Here is a 23,853-nt window from a genome sequence, read left to right on the forward strand (position 1 = left end):
CCTCCTGGGAAACTCCTTCCCAATTATGTTCCTGCGTATAGCTTTGGTTTGCTCAAACTCATTTCCTCCGTCTCTCCCTGTCTCTTCCCCTCTCCCTCTCCCTTCCCCCCCTCTTCTCCCTCTTCCTCTCCTCCCCTCCAAGACACCTTTAAGCCCTGAGCATCCTTGGGAGTGACAGCATTTACATTTAGTTCCTACAGTCCAACCCTTCAGGCTGTCTGTTTTGTTGTTCAGTTGAAAGTTGTCGAAACCACAGTCATTCTGCTGGCCTCCTCTTCCCCTCTGTTCATTCCTGCTCCCACAATGCCTCCTCTCTGATTCCTTCTTCTCTTTGCTCCATTCTAATCTGCCGAAGCCACTGATGTTGTCTTCCATATTGGACGTGTTTCATTTGGAAAAGAGGAAAAAAAAAGAAATAAAGCATTTAGCCCCAGTACTTCCGGGGACACGATGAACCTGAGGAAGCCATTAAAAGTCAATCTCTTGTCCTACACCTACCAGGAGGAGATTCTTGTCTCCCATAATGACCCACCTAATTTCATCTCCTTTTTGGATTCATACAGCTGAAGCTACTATTGATTTATCAGAAACTTGAAGGCCAAGAAAGCAGCTTTACCTTCAGGACTAATGCCGGTGCCCTGGAAATGCTATTCATGTGAATGTCCTGGTGTCTCTGGAGCTGAAGGCCCTTGAGGAATGGGACATGTTTGGAAACCACTGCCCTGTTGCAGATCTGCTTTGAGTCAGGATGCACATTCAACTGGAACGCGTCGTTGTTTACAAAGTGGCCTCACTGCTGCTGCTGCTCACTTGTTAACAGGTCATTTGGGACTCATTGCCAATGAAATGATATATTATACCAGGAGGCTTTTCAGTCACAGGGTAGCAGTTTACAGGCTAATTACCTGATTTGTGATTTGAGACAAATGTGATGTCAGGCTTTTTAATGATTCAGAAACTCTTCATAAATCTGACAATCGATGGGTGAAATCCATTACAAAAATATGAAGCAGCTGGAAAATGACAATTGAGTTGAACTGGGGGAAGATGGTGGCTTTCAAGTCTGAATATCTGTGCTCAATCTCCTTTTAGAGGAACTTAATGATGTTTAATGTTGAGTTTTCAGATCAATATATATATATAATATATATATTGATAAAAGCCAGTGAGAGGTAATTAAGAAGTGGTTGGCCCAATTGGACAGTTGACAAGACCATGTTTCAGGCCATACAAGTCTCTAAACTCAGTTACCTTATCTAGTGCACTCCGTGGGACCCCAGCGAATAGAAAGTCTAAAATACCTGTGGAGGGAGAATTTTCTTTTCTGGATTCACAGATCTAATTCAGCTCAGAGTGGGTTGGTAAGGATAGTTGTCTATTGATCAATGATTCAAGACAAATGAAGACTATGATGGATTCTCCTTTCCTTTGGCATGAATAGTTTATCCCTTTTCTTCTGAGAAAACTGTGTATCTGGGAGGAAAGATTTGTGCCCACATCTGTACAGATGCCAATCCACTCAAATCCCTCCCTAGTGTTGTGAAACTCTGCGAGGGACAGCTGCTTCTCTAAGATGCTTGTTAATCAGTCTTATTATATATTTTAAAATTCTTTAAGTGCCTAGAGAATATTAAAGCATATTGTTGTTGTTCAGAGGAAGCTTTGGCCTGCCAGAGACCAGGAAAATATTTTTTAATTATTTTGCAAGAGTATACATCTGTACCAAAAACATAAATGTATGATATGTTGGTATGTATATGGGATGGATGTACATGTGTCTTCTGCAGAGATGAATATAATTACTTAATTTTGTTTCCTGCATAAATGATTTCCTCCGTAACTCATACAATTTAGAAACTGTTTGAAGATGAATTGCAGCCCATTTTAAAATGTGCATCTTAGAATGTTAGGAGGAAGGGAAGGGAATGAGCACATGTACAGCGCCTACTGTGTGCCACGCACTGTGCTAAGGGCTTTATAAATATTTTCTCATTTGATCCTCACAACAACCCCGTGGGATAGGTGCTATCAATGTTCCTCGTTTTACAGTTGAGGACACTGAGGCAGACAGATATTAAGTAACACGTCCTGTGTCACACGAGTAGTAAGTAATGTCAGATTTGAACTCTGATCTTCTTGACTGCAGGCCTAATATTTTATGTACTATAGCACCAGCTGCCTTTGTCTGAAGCCTAAATAGACATGGTCATCAAATTACTCATCCATAGTCAAGCAGTTACTGGGCATCTAGCAGAGTTATCATAGGAATGCTAAAAGTGCTTTCCATTTTATTGTGCTCTTTAATTAGAGGAAAAATGCTTGGGGGGAGGTGAAGATGGAAGAGAAAAAATTACTGATGACCACTGGTGTCTGTCCTGAATTATCTTCATCTACCCTCATAGATAGAAGACTTACAGTCTCACCAGATAATACTAAGTGTTTAACTCACAAGGGGCTGAAGTGATTCACTGTTTGGGTCATGGCCTCATCTACTAACTGAAAACCAGTGGTTCTTCAGACTTCCTTTTGGGGGCTTAAAACCGTGAGGGAGGTCACCTAGCATGAAGTTTGCCATTGGATACTCCTCTGGGCACCAGACTTCATTCCCCTGGAACATATCATTGGGTGCATTACCTTCTTGGGGAGCGTCTCAGGCTCCCCAAGGTTTCAGTTAAGTCTCACGTTGGTAGATAGAATTTCCTGTTTCCTGGACCTGTGATTTTATCCACATAGGGAGCTGCCCGTGAGGAATTTCTTTTGTTGAGACAGAGAAGCATCTTCTTGGTTATTTGTGTTCATAGAGAGTTGTTTGGGCTCTACCCAAAGTCACATGACCAGGAAGGGTCAGAGGCCTGACTGGAACTCACATCCTCTCCAAGGATAGCTTAGCACACTGCCTTGCTGTGTGCATTAAATATTGTAATTAAAGAAAGTTAGTGATTCAAGGATGTTTTGACAAAGAAGTAATTGATCATATTTCCAGCCAGTTTTATCATGATATACAGAATGTTCCACTGCTGTAAACAATTTTATGATGGTATATCCAGAGATTGAGGCTGGAGAGGACTAAAAAAAGGAGAGAGAAATAAGAGAAGAGAGAACTAGAGAGAAACCAAGAAAAGGAAAGAGGAGGATGAGAGACAGAGACATGCTGAAGGTTAAAGGACAGGAGAGGGAAAGGGGGTTATGATTGAAGGGTTGGGAGGGAGGGAAAGAGGGAGGGAAGGAGGAAGGGAGAGAAAGGGAGAGATGGAAAGTGGGTGGGGGAAGGAGAGAAAGAGAGGGAGAAGTAGGGAGGGGGGAAAAAGTGAGAGGTTGAAATCACTATTGCAAGCACTGAAATCAGTTCTCCCCCAAATAGAAATCTGACAGAATTGGAGAGGGAAGGCTCTTCACTGTCATTTCAATTTCTGTGCTCTAAGATCCTCTTGTAGCCTCACCTTAAAGACTTGCTTCAAAGATATTTAGGGTGTTTTTTTAAATCTATAGAGTACGTGAGGGGGAGACATCTCTAATTCCTGACTCATGCTTTCTTTTTGATGAATAAGAACTACAATTTATTGCTTTGAAATTCTGGATATTTTAGAATAAATCACAATGGAGAAATATTTATTATTGATTCTTCCTAACCATGCTGCTCCCCATTACCTATTGAATTTGCCTGGCCTTCCAAGCTCTCCTGTACTTCCACCCTAAGTTTCTAGTTACATTCCCGATGCTCCATTTACGTATGGTAACTCCCACCAAAGTCAGTGATTCACGGTTCCATGGGAGCCTTTGACCACTACTGTCCTTTTGCTCACCTCATGCCTAGAGTGCCCTTCTGGTCCAATTCAATCAGTTCAAATTTTATTTCTCCTTCAGGATGCCTCTTAAAAGTCTTTTACTCAATGTAACCTTCTGGAATTTCCCAGGTCATCAGTGTTCTCTCCCTCTTTGAGACTCTCATGTTACTTTGTGCTAATTGGGGTCACATTTTATTCTGTTTTGTTATTTATATGTGCACATGCATACATGTATGTGTATATATGCATGTACACACATAAGTGGCCTCTCTTACTAGACTGAAAGCTCTATAGCATAGGTTTTCATCTCATTTATCTTTGTTTCTCCCTAGGTAAGAAGTAGTAGATGCCTAATAAATGTTTGTGGAATTGAACTGAAGTCAAATTCATGGATCATAACTTAATTTTAGCGTTCGTTCTTTTAAGAATGGATTATGGAAGCTATTCATAGTTTTTCTTTAAAACCTATCTTTAAAGCAAACCTTCAGTGAAACAATTTTACTCCCAGAACAGTATGAAATGCATGAAATTAACATGTGTATTTTCTCTTTCCTTCCATGCACCACAGAAACAAGACGTTCTTAACCAAGTAAGACGTTTTCCTCTTTTTTTGGCAAGCATGTCTGTTCTGCCCATGATTGATGTGAACAGTGGTTTTCTCATGTACGTCATTGAGTTCATCCATGTCATCATAAACTTAACGGAGGACAGCAGGGTGCCCGCTATCTCGGGTATCTGGTGTTGGAGAGGCTATGCAATTAGAGTAAAAGGGTGTCTTGATGGGACCTGCATGTTGGACAGTCATTGAACCATGCTCTCTCCTACCTAAACCTCTCTCTTCCAGGAGACTAGCATTTTAGGGCAACTGCAGAAACTCCATCCTGCCCCCAGAGGTGGGACTTCAGTCTTGCTTCAGTTAGACTGTTAGAGGAGAGTTAGGCTGTCTTTTCCCTTCTCTTTCTTCTATTCCAGGCCATAAGAAAACCAAGGAAAGAGGGATTATCTGAGTAATAAGAATCTCTTTGACTCTTCTTACTCACTAAATCAGTGCCAGTGAGGCCAGGGAAACACAAGTTGTGGGGCACTCAAAGGGGTTTGGTGGGGGGTGGGGAGCGAACCACAGAATGTACTTACTAGTGGTCCTCTGGATGCCATGGATTTGTCTCTGTGTCAACCAGAAAGATTTTCTACAAGTTCATGTGGAGCTTGGAGAATGGAGCAGGACATGGGGCATCTGGCAACCTCAGTAAGGAATCTCAATGGCCTCTACAATGGATGACCAGGTCCCAGATAATCCAGAGTTGAATGGAGTAATTTGAGGGGAAAAAGTCATTCATGAAGATATGTCTTCAACTTGTTTGATTGATTGACTAGAATTAATTTAAAGAAGAGTATTCAGAAGGCTCCTTCTGGACCTCTTACTATTCATAGCACAGGGATACCCACTGGACCTATGATTTCACTGGTATAGCAAATTCCTAAAAGAGGAATTTCCCTCTAGCAAGAAAAGTCAGCACTTTCTCTGCAACTTAAAGACTTAGGGAGTTGTCTGGATAACCATTAGGAGATTGACTTTCCCAAGGGCAAACAGCCAGCATGTGCCAGCAACTGGACTTGAACCCAGGTCTTTCTGTCTGCAAGGCCAGATCTCTGTCCACTAGGTCACACCCACTGTTCACTCTCTTTGTGCTATACATAGAAAACCTGGAATGGCCCCTCTCAGGATAGGAGGTGGCAATGACACATCATAGAAATGCTATTTATGGTTTACTTTGAGGAGATAGGGAGGGAGGGAGTGGTTGAGTTAGGGATCAAGTGAGGACTGTGCCTAGGTGATGCTGCCTTCTCTGTCTGGTGATTTTTTTCAAGAAAGGGAGAATACCAACAGTCTCTAGCCTCAGGCAGTTCCTTGCTGTGTGACCCTGGGCAAGTCACTTAACCTTGTTGCCAATAGTGAATGAGCCCTGTCGTCCTGTCTATGTACACACATATTTCCTTGAATAACCCCTCTGTGAAAATATTGGCTCTATTTCTCTTCCAAATGTAGTCAGAGCTTTGATACCTTGCTGGGTAGCATTATTCCCTGATGGAAATAGCACTGTGATGATTAGCCCATCACAAAAGGATTTCAGAAAGTTTCCTTGAGTTTATTTCTTGGAATATTTCCACTTTTGAATATTTAAACAACATGATTTAAATAGCTTAGTGCAAACTTCCAGTAATTGGATGGGGGCACCCCAGTTGTGTACTTGAATAATCACTATGTTAGAGTTCTGCTCAGTACTCCCTTACTCAGTGCCTGCTACAGGGCACCCCTTCTCTCAAGTGAGCACAGTGGGCATAGTTCAGGTGGGCAGCAGCTCCCTACCAAATCACCAGCCAGAGTTTATCCTCAGTCACTCCAATGTGAATCCATGTCACCCATGTATGGGCTCTGGAGCAGTGTGACCCCAGTCTAACATACACCTCTTTGAACATTCTACTTATCAAAATAGATATATAAGAAAGGAGAAATCCAGACCCCCTCACCAAGGGAGTCCAAGTTGTACCATGCATGGCCTCAGACAGCCTCTCTCTATATATGAACAGTGTTTCTTCTCAATTACTAGGCATTTATGAACTACCTACTATGTGCCAGCCAATGGGGTACACTCTGGAAATTCAAAGACATAAAATGAAGGAGTCTACCCCCTCATGGAGCTTTCATTTTGTTGAAGGAACCGATGTGTGTATATACATGTGTATTCATAAGAAAGACAAAAACATGAGTTAGTATAAGGAGGGAAGTTTCTGGCACTGGGGGCAATAAGGAAAGTCTTGGGGATGAAGATGGTGATGTGCTAAGTCTTGAGAAAAGCCAGACTACAAAAGATTGAGAAGTGAGTGACAAGAGAGAAAGGGAAGGCACAAAACATAGAAGGCTTTTTCTAGGAGTTTCACTGTCATTGAGAATGGAAATAAGATGGTAGCTTGAGAGGGTGGTAGATCCTTAGGCTTTCAAGAATGGCTCCAACTTTGACATCTGTGAAGGCGGTAAGTAATGAAAAACAAGTAGAAAGGGAGAGCCTGAAGAGTGGTGAAAGTGCGCCAAGATGAGAAGGGCATGATGAGGGACACATTTGGAGGGGTCACACTTGGAAGAGAAGACAATTTCTTTGCCAAAGGCTAGGGGAGAGAGAGAAGAAGGGGAGAGGATGTCAAAGTGTTTTGACATCAAAGCACCTCAGCTGAGCGAATAGGAGGAAGGAGGAAGGAGAGATGTGGGAGGCATGAAGAGAGAAGAGAAGGTCTCTGTGGGCAGTGGGCTAGGGAGTCAGGGTTGGTTGTTTTCCTTTGTTTTGGACATAAAAGCTGTTTGTCTTTCAGGTCTACTGGACTTTGTGTTGTCTATAAATATGTGCACATTCCAGGGAGTCAGGGAGGACTAAAGCATTGCCTCTCTTCAGTGAAGTCTCAATCGCAATTATATAACATCAGTTTGTAGTGGACCCGGGAAGCCCATATGTGGCACTCGTTTCCACTGTCTGCTAGCCATCAAATAAAGGCTGGTCTTACCAGCAAAGACAAGTGTTCCTTCCATTCCCTGTCTCTAGTCAGTAATGTAGTGCGAGTGTTGGCACAGCAGACTTCCACTTGATTCACTTTTGCCCCTGGAGCTGGGATAGAATTTCTGCAGTTGCCTTAAACCCTCAGTATACCAAGAGAAAGAGGCTTAGCTAGGGGAGAAGAGGGTTCAAGGAGTGTCCAACAGGCAGGCCACCCTCAACATATGCCCTTGCCCTAGTGGCACAGCTCCTAGAATAAGCATGCCCTTGGGGAATTTTCCATGTGAAAAACACAATGTACATCCTATACCCTTTCCATGTTTGTATCACAAAGTACCCCAACCTCTCTATAATGATAGCAATAAAGAAATTTGGTTCGTATCGATGTAGACCACAGTATTATATTCAAGGTCAAGAAAACCATGGAGATCGTCCAGTCCAACAATCTTGTTTTACAGAAGAGGAAATAGAAGCCCATAGGGGTGAAGGGACATCTGAATTCCCTTGACTCATGAGTCAGTAGAGGCAAGACTCAAGCTCATGCCTCCTCCTGACCAAATTAGTGTCTTTTCCAGCACACCAGACTGCCTTCTTGAGTGAAGGAGTGATTTGACTGTAATATCTGTCAGCTACTCCTCACCAAGGGTGATAACTATTTCTGTGCTGCTTTCCTTATCTGGATGACTAGATGGCTATTTCCTTCCCCCTCCTTGTCCCACCCTCCCAATGACTGCTTACAGTGCATTCAGGAGCAAAGAACATATCCCAAAATGAGATACATAAATAAGGATTATTCTTTCCTTCGTATCACTTTCACTGTACATTAGACATAAAATAGTTTAAATCCTCAGAAACACTTAAAGCTGGCATACAATGCATAATGCGATGCATCTTATAAGTGGCAATGGGAAAGTAAGCCTGCCAGTCAGTGCTTGTCTTTGGAGAACATTGCCACCTCGCCCATAAAGCCCTACTCAACCAGCTCATGTTGTAACCCCAGTTTGCTGAATCGTGCTCACTCTGTGATTTCATCAGGTATATCGTCCTTGAGTGATGTTTTGGATGACAAAACTTAGTCCCCTGGGGCTACTCTGGGGATAAGTTCTTCCAGTCTTGGCTAGACTTGTCCTTAGAAGGAAAATAGTCTGTCACTGGCCCTATACACGTATATGTGTGCATGTTCACCCACACATGTCTCATGGCCTACAAACCATCTCATTCCATATTCTTTCTCTTCATTCTGGCTACAGTTCAACCCAATGGGATCGTGAGTTGTTGTCCAAATTTGACAAGCTGTCACCCACTTCTATTCATTTGTACATTATTCCCTATACCTTCTCATGTCCACCTATCAGAATCTTTCTGTATGCCATGGTGCCTCATCAGTGAACTTTGACCAATTGGGAGCAGACTTTGAAATGTATGTCACCCCAACTTCCTCCATCAGGATTTTAGGCCTGGATCTCCCCAAATGGTTGATGTGGTATTTGTGGGGAAATAAAAACAAAGCTAAATGTGCTCTAAACAAAGAAAATATTGGACTAGAAGGCCACAAATGTCATTGGTGGGAACTTCCTTGGTATATTTGCCATTATAGCATGCCCTGAGCTTTAATGTGGCCCAGAACCCTCACCTGATTTCTATATCCGATTTCAGTTAAACTCAAGAAATATTTTTTTAAAAAATACCCATTCTGTGCTAAATGACAAGAATGTGAAGACAAAAGTGAAAACCAAACAAAACAAGAGAGATAAGTCTCTATCTTCAAGGGAGTGAATCTGATCTGGGGGAACCACATATCTGGGAGTAAGGCATTTGTGGTTTCTAGATTTACCAGTGGTGAGTACTTATTAAACAAGGCCGTCCATGTGGCCATGACTCTTAAGGGTGATCATTCTCTTTGAGACTCAATTCTTTGCTCTGGGTGGTAGTATGGTGAATATGTTTTTAAAACAGACCCATGTGTTCTTTAGCTGCCATAAATAGAACCTGTTCCTAGTAGATGGACTGAAGATGGTGCCCCTGGAGCCAGCACTTTTTGTCTCGAAAGTTCTCTTTCACTCCTTGAAGCTTTAGTTTTGTGCATGACTGTTGCTGCCTGAACCTTTTCTATGTTGGAAGATAGAGAAACATGATGTGTATTTTTAAATGGGCAGGATTATTACTTAGATTTTGTTTTACACAATATAAAATATATATCTCTTTATCTGCGTGTCAGGCTCAGGAGGATAGGAAGCTGATGACAGAGATCCCATTCTTTTGCTTCTCCACATTGTCTTCTTCAAGCTGCCCTTGCAGTAGTAAGGTCCTTGTATCTCACTTAGTGCCTGCCTTGCCTGAGGTTTTGTGCAGAATGAATATTTAATGGTTATGATTGAATAAATAAAGGAAGGAATGCCTTACCAGGACTGACAATAGTGTTCTCATTACTTCCTCTTGGGAACTCATCTCAGGTCTTGAAAAAGCAGTGTTCCTCTTGATTCTGAAGACTAAAAGGCAGACTTCCAACTCCCTACCCGTGGAGTTTCCACCTGGTCCAAACATTCTAAAAGTATTTGAGAAAAGTGACTGACCTGTTGGTATGCTTTGATCAAGGTCCCACTGCTGAGAATACCAAGGAGGTCAACAACAAGGCATGGCCCCATGTGCAGCAAGATTCCCACAAAATTGTTTTGTGGTAGCAAAGAACTGGACCCAAAGATGGTGCCAATCAACTGATGAATGGTGGAAATGACTAGGGTGGAATTTTATGACATTCTAAAAATGAAGAATCTGACAAATTCAGAGAAATGTGTGAAGATTTGAATGAACTCATATTTAGTGAACTAAGCCCTGTGGGGGCGACCCAGACTCTCCAGCATTGACTGTTTGTGGTTGGTCTCATAGTAGACACTTAGCAGACACTTGTTGATTGATTCATTTTGATGTTTGCTGTTATCCTGGTGAGATGAAATCCCAAGCACTGCTTTAATTAGCATTTTTCTTATTATTAGTGATCCAAGTCAGTCTTTCATATGGTTGTAGGTAAATTGCGATTCATCAAATAGCTGCCTCGTCATGTCCTTTGGCCCCCTTCTCTATTAGAGGAAGGCTTTTATTTATTTCTCTGCCATCCTTTACCCAGAAAAGTATATTTAATTTTCTTTAAGAAGAATCATGGTGGCTAAATGCTGAAGGTATACATCACTGTGTGCAGCTGACCCAGGGAAAACAGTTTCAGCAGACAGGTTCATTTTCTAAAACCAATTTAAGGATTGAAACTGTAGGGTTCGCACTCTGACATCTGTTTTCTTCCAAACACTCTTCCTGTGTAGCAGCCCTCCAGTGTCCTCTGGATTGCTTTTTGGAATATAAAATGCTAAGAAATGAGAACCTTTGAAAATTTTCCCCATGAATGCATCAGAAGACATTTCTTCCTCCCCCATGATTCCTGGTGATGGGGCTGGCTCTCATCAGGTCCACACAGGTGGGTCCTCTGTCTGTATGGTCCTCATCAAACCAGCCCTAATTTCACAGACTGCTCTTATCCCCACTTTCGGTGGCTGAGAATACCAGAATAACAAAGAAAACAATCAACATCATCGTCCTTTTTTTGTCCTCTGGCCTGGCACAGAGTTGGTGCTTAATAAACACTTACCTGTTCACAGATTGACAGATGAGTAGAATGGTCACTTCTGCTCAGGAAATGACATCTGCCAAGCCTCATCTGTCCTTTGAATCTCAGAAATTCACTGTCTGGCTCCAGTGTCAGGTATGTACTACCCAGCAGGTTTCCTGATGGCCTTCACTCTGGAGCAAGAACAAGAGATGAAAGAATGAAAGCCGATGACACCAAGAGAAGAATAAGGAGGCCCAAAGGTGATGAGTGGCAGAGTTCTTTCTAAGGAAATTTAAGGGCAGACTCGGACAAGAGATGCATGAAATAGGCAGGTAAGGATGGTTTGCAATTCGCGTCTTTGGAGGAATTGCCCACACTAAGGAGATCGCTCATCCCCCGGTGTCTAGGAGTACATTTATAAAACTAAAATGGATAATGGCATGTGGTCTGTTTGGTTCATGAAGATTATTTCTTCTATAGCACCATACAGAAATGCCCAAGTAGCAGCCAGAAGTTATTAAAACAATCCCAGACGGATGAGTTTTGTTTTAATTCACTTCTAAGCTACTTGGATGGACTGGGAAATGCTATATAAATGTGAGATATTGTGATTTCTCTACTAGTGACAGAACCATCCTCACAAAAAGCTCCAGATGGTCAGATTGAAATAACTGAGAACTGGGGAACGTGATCTGAAATGGGGATGGGCTTGGCCGCAGCTATGGAGCACTCCCTGAAGTCTCCCGGCCCGGCTCAGTCTCTATTTTGCTGTCTTCCCGAATAGCTCATTCACAAGCCTGAGGCTGCTGCTTAGAAAACATCTCAGAGGCAGATTGGGCAAAATCTGTCCTGTCCTGTTTATGTTTTTAAGCCACCATTAGATTCTCAAAACCCAACCCACTGACAAATCAATCACCCAGCCTCATCTGAATCTTCTCACTGACAACCACCGGAGTCATCTTCTTCAATTTAAGGCCAAGATTTTCACAAGCAGCAATGGCGCTGTATGGGAGCTGGAGAAGGCCCATGCTCCAGGGGCCATCCTCTTCCTGAAGTGAGGAGTCCTCTGACCAAACACATGACTTTGATGAGCTTAGAGTTGGAGTGTGATGGGATATTGGCTTTGCCTTGAGTCTATAGTGGAGAGAAGGAGATCGAGGCATCACGAGACCACCTGATGTAGTTATCATAAAAAAAAAATGTTCAATGGTGATAGGTGAACTCTGGCAGATGTGGAAGAAACTGACAAAGATGGGAATGTAGATGACTGGCAGGCTGGTGGTATCCCCAACAGAAATGTGGACATTTGGAGGAGGAGTAAATTTGAGGGAAAGAAGAAAGGAAGGCAAGAAAGAAGGAAAGAAAAGAAAGGAAGGAAGGAAAGAGAATAAGGGAAGGAAACGAGCATTTATTAAGCATCTACTATGTGCTAGGCACTGTGATAAATGCCTTAAAATATTATCTTATTTGATATTCACAAAAGCCCTGCATGGGAAATGTTGTTATTATTTCCATTTTACAGTTGAGGAAACTGAGGCAAATAGATTTGGTTGTTGTTTTTGTTGTTTTATGACTTGCTCAGTGTCACAGAGCTAGTAAGTGTCTAAGGTGAGATTAGAACTAAAGTCTTCCTAACTCTAGATCCATTGTGCCACTTAGCTGCCTTCTGGTGTATGGGGCGTTCAGGAGGACTAGCATCTCTGATGTGAGGGCTTGCTGAATCCTTTCTGAGTCTGCTCATCCACCTTTGACGTCTACCTGGCATTCAGCTCTCACCTGTGTCTCCAAGAAGCTGTAGCATGCTCAGCAGCCACACCCTGGTAAAACCATCTCGACAGACGGGCTAACCCAGCTTAAGAGTAACTGACATGCCACAAACCTGTCGGCGAGTGAAGGGTATGTCTACCCCAAGCATGTGAAAACTTCCCCTGGTGGGATAGGTTCATGAGAACAATTTATCTCAACAACGCTGCGGGGTGCTTAGAGCTCATCAGACATGGAAATCACCAAGGTCATCTACTGCCTCCCAGGCCTTTGACAGATGTCTTTTGTCTAGACTTCAGTGACTGGAAGGGGGAGTGAGGCTGCCAGCTTCACACAGCTCTACCTCACTTAAGTCCAATTCGTGGGTGAATCATGACGTCACCCTGTGATGTCACTGGTTCGAAAGTGAAGGATGAACAGAACAAGAGAGGCCTCTCCTGATCCCTGCTGATAGTGCCTTCCCTCCCCTTCCCAATTATAATTTATCTAATTCATATATGCCAGCAGATGCTCACACCGTTTTCTTTGCCAGATTGAAAGTTCCTCTAGGACAGCGATCATTTTCCTTTTGTGTTTGTACCCTCATCTTCCAGCACAGTACCTGGCACATACGGGAACTTAACAAAGGTTTATGAATTGATTGATTGATTGGTTAACTTGCTGGCCAAGACTCTGGTGATGATCATCTTTATCTCTATCTCATGTATATCATTTAAATGAAGGTATTAGTAGTGAGCAAGCAGGCTCTCACCAAGGAGATCCAACCGTGCACCACCTTCCTACCATCTCATAACTCAAAAATTAAAAGAAAACAAGATCTCACTATGCTTATTGCTTATGAAAACGTCATTTGGTCCAGGGGAGCAAACTCTTGCCTTACAGGTTCTCTTTCAGCAATGTGTCTAGCACATATCAAAACCATCCAAAATTCAATGAATAATAAAACAAAAGAAAAGGTACCTTTTGCAGGCCCTCTGATCATGTACATGAAAAGAAGAATAAAACAGGGGGGTGCCTTCTCGCCAATGGGATGGAGGGGTTCTAGCCGAGGGTTCAAGTTCGAGTGATTCTCTGTGGATGAGTCCTTCCAGATGTTCCTGTGGTTGAATGACATGCTGATAGCATCAAGTCCTGCCCTATTGGAAGTGCGTCTTACAAGGGATTTATGAGTTATCGAAGGAATTTGGCTTGATCATTTACACCAGAAAGATCAAGCAGATGATGAATGTTTGTGCCCACATGACAATATGCTTTTGAATGAACAACCCAGACAACTTGTTCGTCAGTGTGTATATACCAAGAGCTGGTTGGGTCCAGAATTGAATAAGGAGAAGAGTGGCCTGAATCATCTTTGGAGAATTAGAAAGTTATTTTAAATGAGTTCAAGCTTTCCGAGAAAGGGAAAATGTGTGTGTGTGTGTGTGTGTACGTGAATGTGTGCGTGTGTGCGTGTGTGTGTGTGCGTGTGTGTGTGCATGTGCATTTCTGTATGGCAGCACAAAATGGGTTACAAGAGTGCCTAAAGAGGAAACAGAGGCAACTGATGGCACAGTGGACAGAGCATTGGGCCTGGACTCGAGAGATCTGAGCTCAAATCTAGCTCCAAGCACTTACTAGTTGTGTGACCCTGAGCAAGTCACTCCTCTGTAAAATGGAGATAATAATAACATCTACCTCCCAGAGCTATTGTGAGGATGAGAAGGAATACTATTTGTGAAATGCTTTGCAAACCTTAAAGTGATATTTACTGCTGCTGTTGCTGCTACTACTACTACTACTACTACTACTACTACCACTACTACTACTACTACTACTACTACTACTACTAATACTACTTTATTACTACTTTATTATTACTGCTACTACTACTTTACTACTGTTGCTGTTGCTGCTAGGAGGACTGTGGAGAAGCTGCCACAATCGACTAAGATATAACTAAGGAAGAATTCTAAAAAATAACAACTGAAAATGTCATTTGGTGTGCTGGTCATTTGTCGAAGGTGGTGGTGTGTGTCACGCTCACATAGCCAGAATACTGCACTGTTCAGTCAACCTGCAAGCATATATTGTTGGTCAGTCATTTCAGCTGTGTCTGACATTTTGTGATCCCCATTTGGGGTTTTCTTGGCAAAGAAACTGGAGTGATTTTCTATTTCCTTCTTCAAAGCATGTATTAAGCACCTATTATGTGTCAGGTACTTTACCGTTGTGATATTAAGAGAAAGTGTTTCCAGGCCTCCAGTTTGGTGGGTGGGTCCCCTCCCCAAATTGACACGAGGCCATTGTTGAGAGCAGCACCAACTGAGAGCACAAAAATGTGTTGTTATATCCATTTTGGGGGAAGGAACTTCCAAATTGATGATATCATGGGTTCATTGAAAAATAATGGAAAGGGTGCACACCAGGTGATAAACTGACCCATGAAGAAACATGTGTGTTGCAGACATGTAGAGATGCAGCTTGTTTATGTGGAAAGAGGCCTGTGCATGTTCTATCCAGGTAGATGCGTGCTCCTGCATAGATACATGTGAGTTTATACGCAAAATCATCCAGTGAGTGATTTGTCCATTGGGATTTGCTTGGCTTGTGTGATTAAGGGATTTCAACTGTGGAGCTGAACATTTTCTCTGCAATACAAGCATCTTTTCCTCAAAGATAGATGATTCCAAACTTAATTGTGTGTAAACATTCTAGACTCTACCTCAAAGCCATCACAGACTCAACAATTATTGAAACCCCCCCAAAACATTCAGTAAAAGATGGTTAAATGATTAAATGGTGAGGATAGAATTTGAAGGGAGGAAAATATGTCCTTGTTTAGAGATGGCTCAATGACACTGTCAGAACAGTCCTGAAAACATCCCTACTAGAACCATATCCTAGGGACAACAGAGAATCCAGCCCTGCCACCTCCTACAACTGAGAGACCTTGGGGAATCTAGTTAACCTCTGTGAGCTAGTTTCCAGACCTGTAAAATGAGAATGAAAATATATCACTTACCTATTTCATAAGGGTCATTGTGGTCAAACGTGATAGTGTATATAATGTATTTTGTGAGTCTAAAAAGTATTGGAGAAAGGAACCTAATATTGCCATCACCATCATCATCATCATCATCATCATCAATCTTCATCAATCTTCATCACACAACTTGAACATTAGAGGTATCATCATGGGTAATTTAGTGTTTCTAATGACAATCCCATGGGGCAGCCAACTAATCTTTGCATTCATATTTTTAAAACCTTTGCTTCCATTGCAGACCATAGACTTTGAAGGTTTCAAGCTGTTCATGAAAACATTTCTGGAGGCCGAGCTCCCTGATGACTTCAGTGCCCACCTCTTCACATCCTTTAGCAACCAAGCTCCTCATTCCAGCCCCTTGGTCAAAAGTAAACCTCCCCTCCTCTCCGGGGGTAAGCTCTTCTTTCTGTTTCTATTTCCTCTTGTGTCTCTCCACTCCCCTCCCCCACCCCAGGGAAAAGTCAAGTTTGGAAATTTCAGGAAGCATCACAGGTTTTGCATGAGGAAATCAGAGGGGGGATGGTAGTAGGCAACGGCTTGCCTTTGGTAATGAGATATATGGCAGAGTCACAAAAGATCGTATGGATGTGTGGGAAATGCCAGGTTTCTATGAAGACTTTATAATTGGGGGAATGCAAGCCTTAATTAGAATCTTCACATAACTGAGATACTTACAAAGGCTTAGCTTTTCAATGATTGGCTAATATCTGTTCCAAGAGACATTTCTATGGGATAGCAGGAGATGCTGATCTTTCCAAGGACTGAAGTGTAGTAAGTACATCAGCACGGAAAATCTGGTAACCTAGATTTACTTGAAAAAATTAGGAACAAGGTTCTTGCGATAATCAAGGCAATATTTCAAAGTGCTTTCATTTAGGTAGGCATGTCCCTGGGTCGTGCCCAAAGTCCATCATTCCTCCTACAGTCGGATTTTTTGGGTTGGCCACAGCTTCTTCTGCTGGGGGAGGCAGCCTTCACTTCCTGAAGAAGTGTCTGAAAGGATCTTTTCTTTCTGAAGTGATTGTTTCTTCAACATCTAAAGCATGACTTTTATCTACACACTTTCTTTGTAACATATTACCAGTAATAAAAAAAATGCATGTGATTTTTGAAATTAGAAGTTTAGGTGACATTTGTTTTATTATAAATTTAGGAAAATATTGGTCGCAATCCATACGAAGACCTTTTAAGCTGCATTGAAATTTTACCAGTGGCTGCTCTAATTTCATGTTCATGAATGAGTCCAAGTTTTAGCTGTAGCATATTTAACCATGGCATAGTCATTGCTTCTGACCACCCCACCCCCACCATGAATGATAAAAAACATTTTCTGCTAGCTTAGTGTGTGCATCCAAAAATTTTGATGAAATTCCACAAATATTTGCTTTGATAAGTACTGGATACCATATGGCCTCACTCTCAGACCTTCTTCATCCCTCTAGAATTGAGGACCCCATTCCTGGTTCCCTTTGAATATGACGGATGAGGCTTTTGCCTTATCTAGCCAAATCGTGGGCCCCAAAGCCAATTTCTGCAGCTTTTCCACTGTTCCTCCAAATGAGCACCTCCCATGCTTGCACAATGCCTTCCCTCACTCAAATTTAGCTCTTTGAGCAGAGGCACTCAATTGTTTGTTTCCATGTGTATCCCCAAGGCTGAGTGCAGTGTCTGGGACAATATAAGTGCCTCATAAATGGTTGATTTAGCTATGTGTCTATCTGACGCTGAATTACGTGCTTCTGGGAATTCTAAGGCAAAAAATGAAATGATCCCTGCCTTCAAGGAGCTTGCATTCTATCAGTAGTCAGTAATGAAAGATGCACCCGGAAGTGAAAATACAAAGATGCTAAAAAGTCTTTGGAAACAATTTCAAGAGGCAGAAAAAAGTTGCAGCTGCAGGGATCAGGAGAACCTCATACAGGAAGCAGCCACCAGCTCTGAGTCTGGAAGGTGGAGGTGTGGAGGGGGAGCATCCAGCCCCTGAGGTCTGAGATGGAATTGACTGCCCAGAAAGCCAAGCTTGCCAGCCAGTCTGATGGGAGCAGAAGGAACCAAATGAAACCATGCAGGAGAGAAGCGGGAGTCACATTCTGGAAGGCTTTAAAGTTCAGGTTGAGGATTTTCTATTATCATAAGAATTAGGGAGCCCCTGGTGATTTGGGGCTAGGCAAGTGATGTGGTCAAAATTGTGTTTAAGGAATGTAAATTTGGCAGCAAAATAGAGAATGTATCCTGGAAGGGAGATACTGGAAACTGAGAGGCCAATTGCAAGGTCACTGCAGTGGTCCAGGTGTAAGGGGATGAAGGCTGGAACTAGAGGGGTGGTCGTATAGGTGTGTGTAGGTAAAATGCACTCAAGAGATTTGTGCAGATGGAAGCAGACAAAAAAGAAGACTTGGCAATTGATAGGATTTGGGGAGTGGGAAAATAGAGGGAAGATCCCCTTGTGCCTTGGAGGGCAAGAACTTAGGTGACAGGAAAGATGATGGCACTCATGCCATCTACACTCCCTTCTCCTGATTCATTTTAAATGCTTTCCCCTCCTGTTGTCTTCTTGGCTTTTTATTCTAAGTGGCCTGGTTCATTTTAAATGTTGGTGGCCTGGTTCATTTTAAATGTTGGTGGCATCTGTTTTTATCTGTGCAAATAGAGGTGACCATTGGTACCAGATCACATGAGACTCTTGAGTTCAACATATCCCCTTTCAAAGTTCAGCTTGGACATCTTTTTATTTTGTTAAGCCCAAAAGGAACCCCATCTTTTCCCTTCTTGCATTCCTTGGAAACTGCATTGAACAATGACCCCCAGATATTGGAATTTTGATCAAAGTAATGAATCCAGAGGACTCATAAAGAAACCTGCCTTGTCCCTCACTGGAAAGGCGGGGGATGATGTGTGCAGAATGAGGCGTGTAGGCTGACCCTAATATTTTGGTTACTTATGTTTATCTGTACTTCTTTGTTATGAGAAAAGATTCTAAGAGGGGGCAGAAGTGGGAAGGATTTGGGGAAATGGCAACATTTTTTAAAAAGCATCAGCTAGGGCAGCTAGGTTGCACAGTGTGCATGGGCCCTGGAGTCAGGAGGACCCGAGTTCAAATCTAGCCTCAGACACATAACACTCACTAGCTGTGTGACTCTGGGCAAGTCACTTAACCCCAATTGTCTCACCAAAAACAAAAGCATCAGCTAGGTGGTGTAATAGGTAGAGCACCAAGCCTGGAGTCAAGAAGACCCCTCTTCTTGAGTTCAAATCTGGCCTCTAACACTTACTACCTATGTGGCCATGGGCAAGTCACTTAAACCTGTTTGCCTCAGTTTTCTCATCTGAAAAATTAATTAGGCAAGGAAATGGCAAAACACTCCGAGTGTCTTTGCCAAGAAAACCCCAAATGGGGTCATTAAGGCAGACACAACGGAAACAACTCGAGAACAACAACATGTGTATATTTTTAAAGAAAACATTTGGAAATCAGTTTCCTTTCTTAGTCCATCCCAAGCTGCACCACTCTGATGATGGAGGTGGGGTGACTGGTAAATGTTAGTGAGGCCAGAAGTGTTTAGTTGCGTAAATTGACTCTTGCTGGCAATCTCTGCAACTACCAACCTGTAAAGCTTTGGAGCTGAGACTTGGAGATGAGCAAAGCGTGTTGCCTAGGTTAGCAAAGCTTGCCTCTAGGGAATTGATTTGGGGTCAGCTGTACCTTCTGAAATAACCTGGTAAGAAGTTGTGCAGATGTGGCTCTCCTGTGGGCTTGGAGGGGGGAAGGGTGGGGAGAGGAAACAAGTACTTATTGAGCACCGACTGTATACTAGGTACTTTACAAATGTTGTCTCATTTGATCCTCATGATAACTCTAGCAGGTAGGCACTATTATTATCCCAATTTTGCAGTTGAGGAAACTGAGGCAAACAGGTTAAATGACTTCCTTGAGGTCACAAAGTGAGTGCCTGAGGCTGAGTTTGAACTCAGGCCTTCCTGACTCAAAGCGCAGCATTCTACCCACTATACCACCTAGCTGCCTTTGGTTTCCTTTGCATACACCATCATCATGGAGCACATGGTTTGCTTCCTGGGGTCTCTAGTAGTCCATATTCATGGCTTATATTTATTTGCTCCTACCTTCATTCTTCTGCCTCTCTTGGCATTCATTTATGAGTGAAGAAGCAAGTGACTGTGTAATCCAAATGAGATACAGTCCAATCCTGCCCCACTGGGTTCAAGCCATACTCTGGGCAACAAACATCTGTAGTAGCGATGGCCTGGCAGCACTGTTGAAACCACAGATCCGTAGACGATTGGAGGAGTAGGCTTTATATTCCTCTTTCAAAAGCCTTTCCAAATTGGCTCTCCTAGGATGAGTGGCAGAGGTACTAGGTGAATGAGGATAATAATTAACACATGTAGATCATCACCATGGACACTTATGCATCCATGTGTGCATGGCAGTGGATGGGGTTCACTGTAAAATTAGAAAAAAAAACAACATCCCCAGGCCCCAGTCTTTAAAAGGGAATGATCAATGGCTGCAATCACTGAGCAAAACAGAGCTAGAGGTAAAGATAGAAAGTCTAAGGAACCATGGGAAATCTATGCTCATGGACCAACTTTGATGATTAATGTCATACACATTCAAAGCAGCATGGTTTGCATAGCTCCCCCTCCCCCCTTTTTCAATTATTGAATAATTTGAACAATTTCCTTCTTTTAACAATAGAAAAATAATTGTCATCATTCTTTACAAACATTGTTCTTAGACTAGCGTTCTTTTTGGCCTCTTTATTGTTCTTGTTGAATTATTATAGTTTAAACTCCTTGAAAACAGCCTCATTTTCACATTAGGAGTTAAATAGGCTTTTTAGATTTAAATGTTGATGTTGAAGACATTTTGTAACCCTTCACCAACGCTAAAGACATTTTATCAGATAATTTAATTATATTTTCATCATGATGAATCATCTGAAATTGATGGGCATTATTTTCAGAGGTACTCATGGGAGATGTGTGTGTGTGTGTGTTTGTCTAAAGTGAACAACTTGTTCCATAAACCTTTCAAGGTAGTGACTAAAATAGGATCCGTTCTTTAGCCCTGAAAATTGAGTAACCAGTGCATTCATTCCCTCATCTCCGGGACATTGCTACATATACTACAAGAGATACCTCATTGTCTTTCCTCTCACTCTCTTCTTAACCCCTTTCAATATGGCTCCCAACCTCATCACCCCACAGAAACTGCCCTCTCCAAAATCCCCAGTGATCTTTTCATGCCTAGATCCAATGGCTTTTCTCAGTCCTCATTTTTCTTGATTTCTCTGCAACCTTTGACACTGTTGATAACCCTCTTAATACTTGAGCCTTTCCTCTGTTAATTATTCCCTAATTATTCTATATATGGCATGTTTGTACATATTTGTTTGTTTGTCACTTCAATTAGATTGTAAGCTCCGAGAAGAAGAGGGACCATCTTTTGCCTCTTTTTGTCATCCCCCCCCACTCCCCCGGCCTTAGGATAATGCTTGCCACATAGTAGGAGTTTAAAAAATGTTTATTGACTGACTGATTAAATATTTAAAAAAAAATTTCAAGAACTAATATGTCTCTGGAAAAAGAGCTTTGATCTTGTTGTTTTTTAAACATTGTCTTCTGAAATATGATGTTTTTGGATGGATGGATGAAATATTGGCAAAGCACTGGTCATTTAGTCATTTTCAGTCATATCCAACTCTTCATGACCCCACTGGGGGTTTTCTTGGCAGAGATACTAGAATGTTTTGCCATTTCCTTCTCTAGCTCATTTTACAAATGAGGAACTGAGGCAAACAGGGTTAAGTGACTTGCCCAGGGTCCCACAGCTAGTAAGTGTCTAAGGCTGGATATGAACTCATGAAGATGAGTCTTCCTGACTGTGCCAAAGCCCAGCATTCTACCCACTACACCACCTAGCTGCCTTTGGTTCCCTTTGTGACAGGGATGAAACCCTCAGTTGGAGGGGGAGCGGGCACTGGCGCTGTGTGACCATCATTGACAGGGCCATTTCCAGGCAATGCTGAAGAGGTGCAGAGTATATTTGATACTATCCCCCCTTGCAGAATTTCAGCGTTTGGGAGGACTTCAGGAAGTTTGGTCTAGCTCAAGCCAGAACTACCTCTTACTTCAACACACTGAACAAGTGGCCATCCTGCCTTTGCTCCAGGATCCCCAGGGAGGAGAAAGCCATTCCAGTTGGGATGCCTCTGATTTCCAGGAAGGTTCTCCTGACATCGAGCGTTAATCCACCCTCTTCCCCTAGTTCTGACTTCTGGGTGAAGAAGGACAAATGGGAGGCCTCTTCCACATCACTGCCTTTTGAGGGCACCTCTTGCCTCAGTCCCCTTATGTCCACTCTAAGAGGTAACACTGTAATTCTGACCCATACCACCTCTCACCTGAAACAGCTTCACCTCCTCTTTCCTGAACTGTTCACCCTCAAGACTGCTATCCCCTATGGATATAGGTTCTTGGACTCTCTGCTCTTCATCAACACCAAGTTTTTCTGCCAGGTCAATAAGTCCACTCAGCAAGCAATTATTAAGTGTTCAATATGTGCCTAGTGCCGGGCTAAGCACTGGAGATACATAGAAAGGCCAAAACCAGTCCCTGCTCTCAGGGAGCCCCTAGTCTAATGGAGGAGACCATGTGCAAACTAAGACAGAGAGGGGATAAACTGGGTATAGTCACAGACAGAAGGCACCAAGATGAAGGGGGTGGGGTGGGAAAGGTGTCTTGCAGAAGGAGGGATTTTAGCTGGAACTTGAATGAAGCCAGAGGGCAGAGAAGAGAGGAATAAGTATTCTAGTCATGAGGGACACCAGTGAAAATGCCCAGAGTCAGGAGCTGGAGCATGGTGGTTGAGGAGCAGCCGGGAGCCCATTGTTGCTAGATCAAAGAATATTTGGAGCAGGGCTTAATATATGATGTATATGAGTGATCTTAAAGAATGCTTGGAGAGGGAACCATAGCTGGAGCAAACATTTCACTAGACTGAAGACAATGGCTCAACCTTGAACCTTTTCTGAAGCAAAAAAATGCATCCTCATCGGAGCATCCTTTCTAAGAACTTTGACCAATTTAAGGAAGGGCGCGGGAATGTCAACTGAGCCCCTCCTTTTTGGTGACTAGGTGTTAAATATGTGGCTTTGGGGACTTTGTTTTTCTCACACTCTTGTAATGTCTGATGACTTTTTCCCCCACATTCCTCCTCTTCTCAGTTTGTCATTATGTTATTCTAGTGGATTTTCGTTCATCAACTTTCAATGCGTCTCTCTAAACATTTTAAAATCCATTCAGAAGAAGGCTTAGCTAGAATTGCTGAAGCCCATTGAGAACAATGAGAATAGAGTGCTCAGTTACTTTGTCAGGAATTTAACAATGAGAAACATTTTGAAGCTACTTTAGAAGAGTGTTATGAAGTGTTTGCCATGATGTGGCTGATGAGGCCAAGCCAATAGTCCCGGATATTTATGGCTCATCCACATTCTTCCTATTGCATCCATCATCTCTGTGCACATGTGAGCTCATGAACCTTTGCCCCACAGCAGCCCTGCTCCATGACTTTATCAAGGCACGGAGGGGTCTTGGATTGTCAAAGTCAGGGAAGGGTGCTGGTGGCTCTTACCAAGGTGGCAAGCTTTCAGCACAGGTTTTCCTCTCACTCCTGACTTCTTAGGGAGTGCTTGTTCATGTCTAGGGACCAGCCAGGCTAAGTCTAGATGATTCTTGATGTGTAAGGGCTGCCCATCAAGGAATGAGTTTCTTGACAAAGACCTGGGGCCAGAGGGATTGCGACATGCCTCAGGATTAGCCAGCATACACTAATGAAATCCCAGATCTCTGGGATTGAGTCTTCATATGCTTATACATACACACATACATATTTCCACACGTTTATAGAGTTATTACTATCAACACATCCAGGATCTGTGGTTTTATTAGGTGGGGACTCATTCTACCAGCACACCTAGCCAGCTACCTCTTATTATCCTAGAGATTTGCCTGAGGCTCATGTGGATTAAGTGACTCACTCAGGGTCAATACTCTAGGAAGTCCCATCTGCCTTCACTCTTATCCTCATTCCCACCCCACTCTCACTTTCTGTAA

The 23,853-nt window shown here is 42.6% G+C and overlaps 1 protein-coding gene across 1 annotated transcript in view; it reads left to right on the plus strand.

Moving 5' to 3' along the window:
* Positions 1 to 23,853, plus strand: part of DGKB (diacylglycerol kinase beta) — a 575,035-nt gene that overhangs the window by 73,716 nt on the left and 477,466 nt on the right. Inside the window, exon 3 of the mRNA XM_027872326.1 lies at positions 15,956 to 16,109. Coding sequence (XP_027728127.1) covers positions 15,956 to 16,109 — 154 coding nt within the window. The remainder of the gene's footprint in view (positions 1 to 15,955; positions 16,110 to 23,853) is intronic.

The sequence above is a fragment of the Vombatus ursinus genome, unplaced genomic scaffold (assembly GCF_900497805.2).
Source record: "Vombatus ursinus unplaced genomic scaffold, bare-nosed wombat genome assembly UNPS02014799.1, whole genome shotgun sequence".
Taxonomy (NCBI): Eukaryota; Metazoa; Chordata; class Mammalia; order Diprotodontia; family Vombatidae; genus Vombatus; species Vombatus ursinus.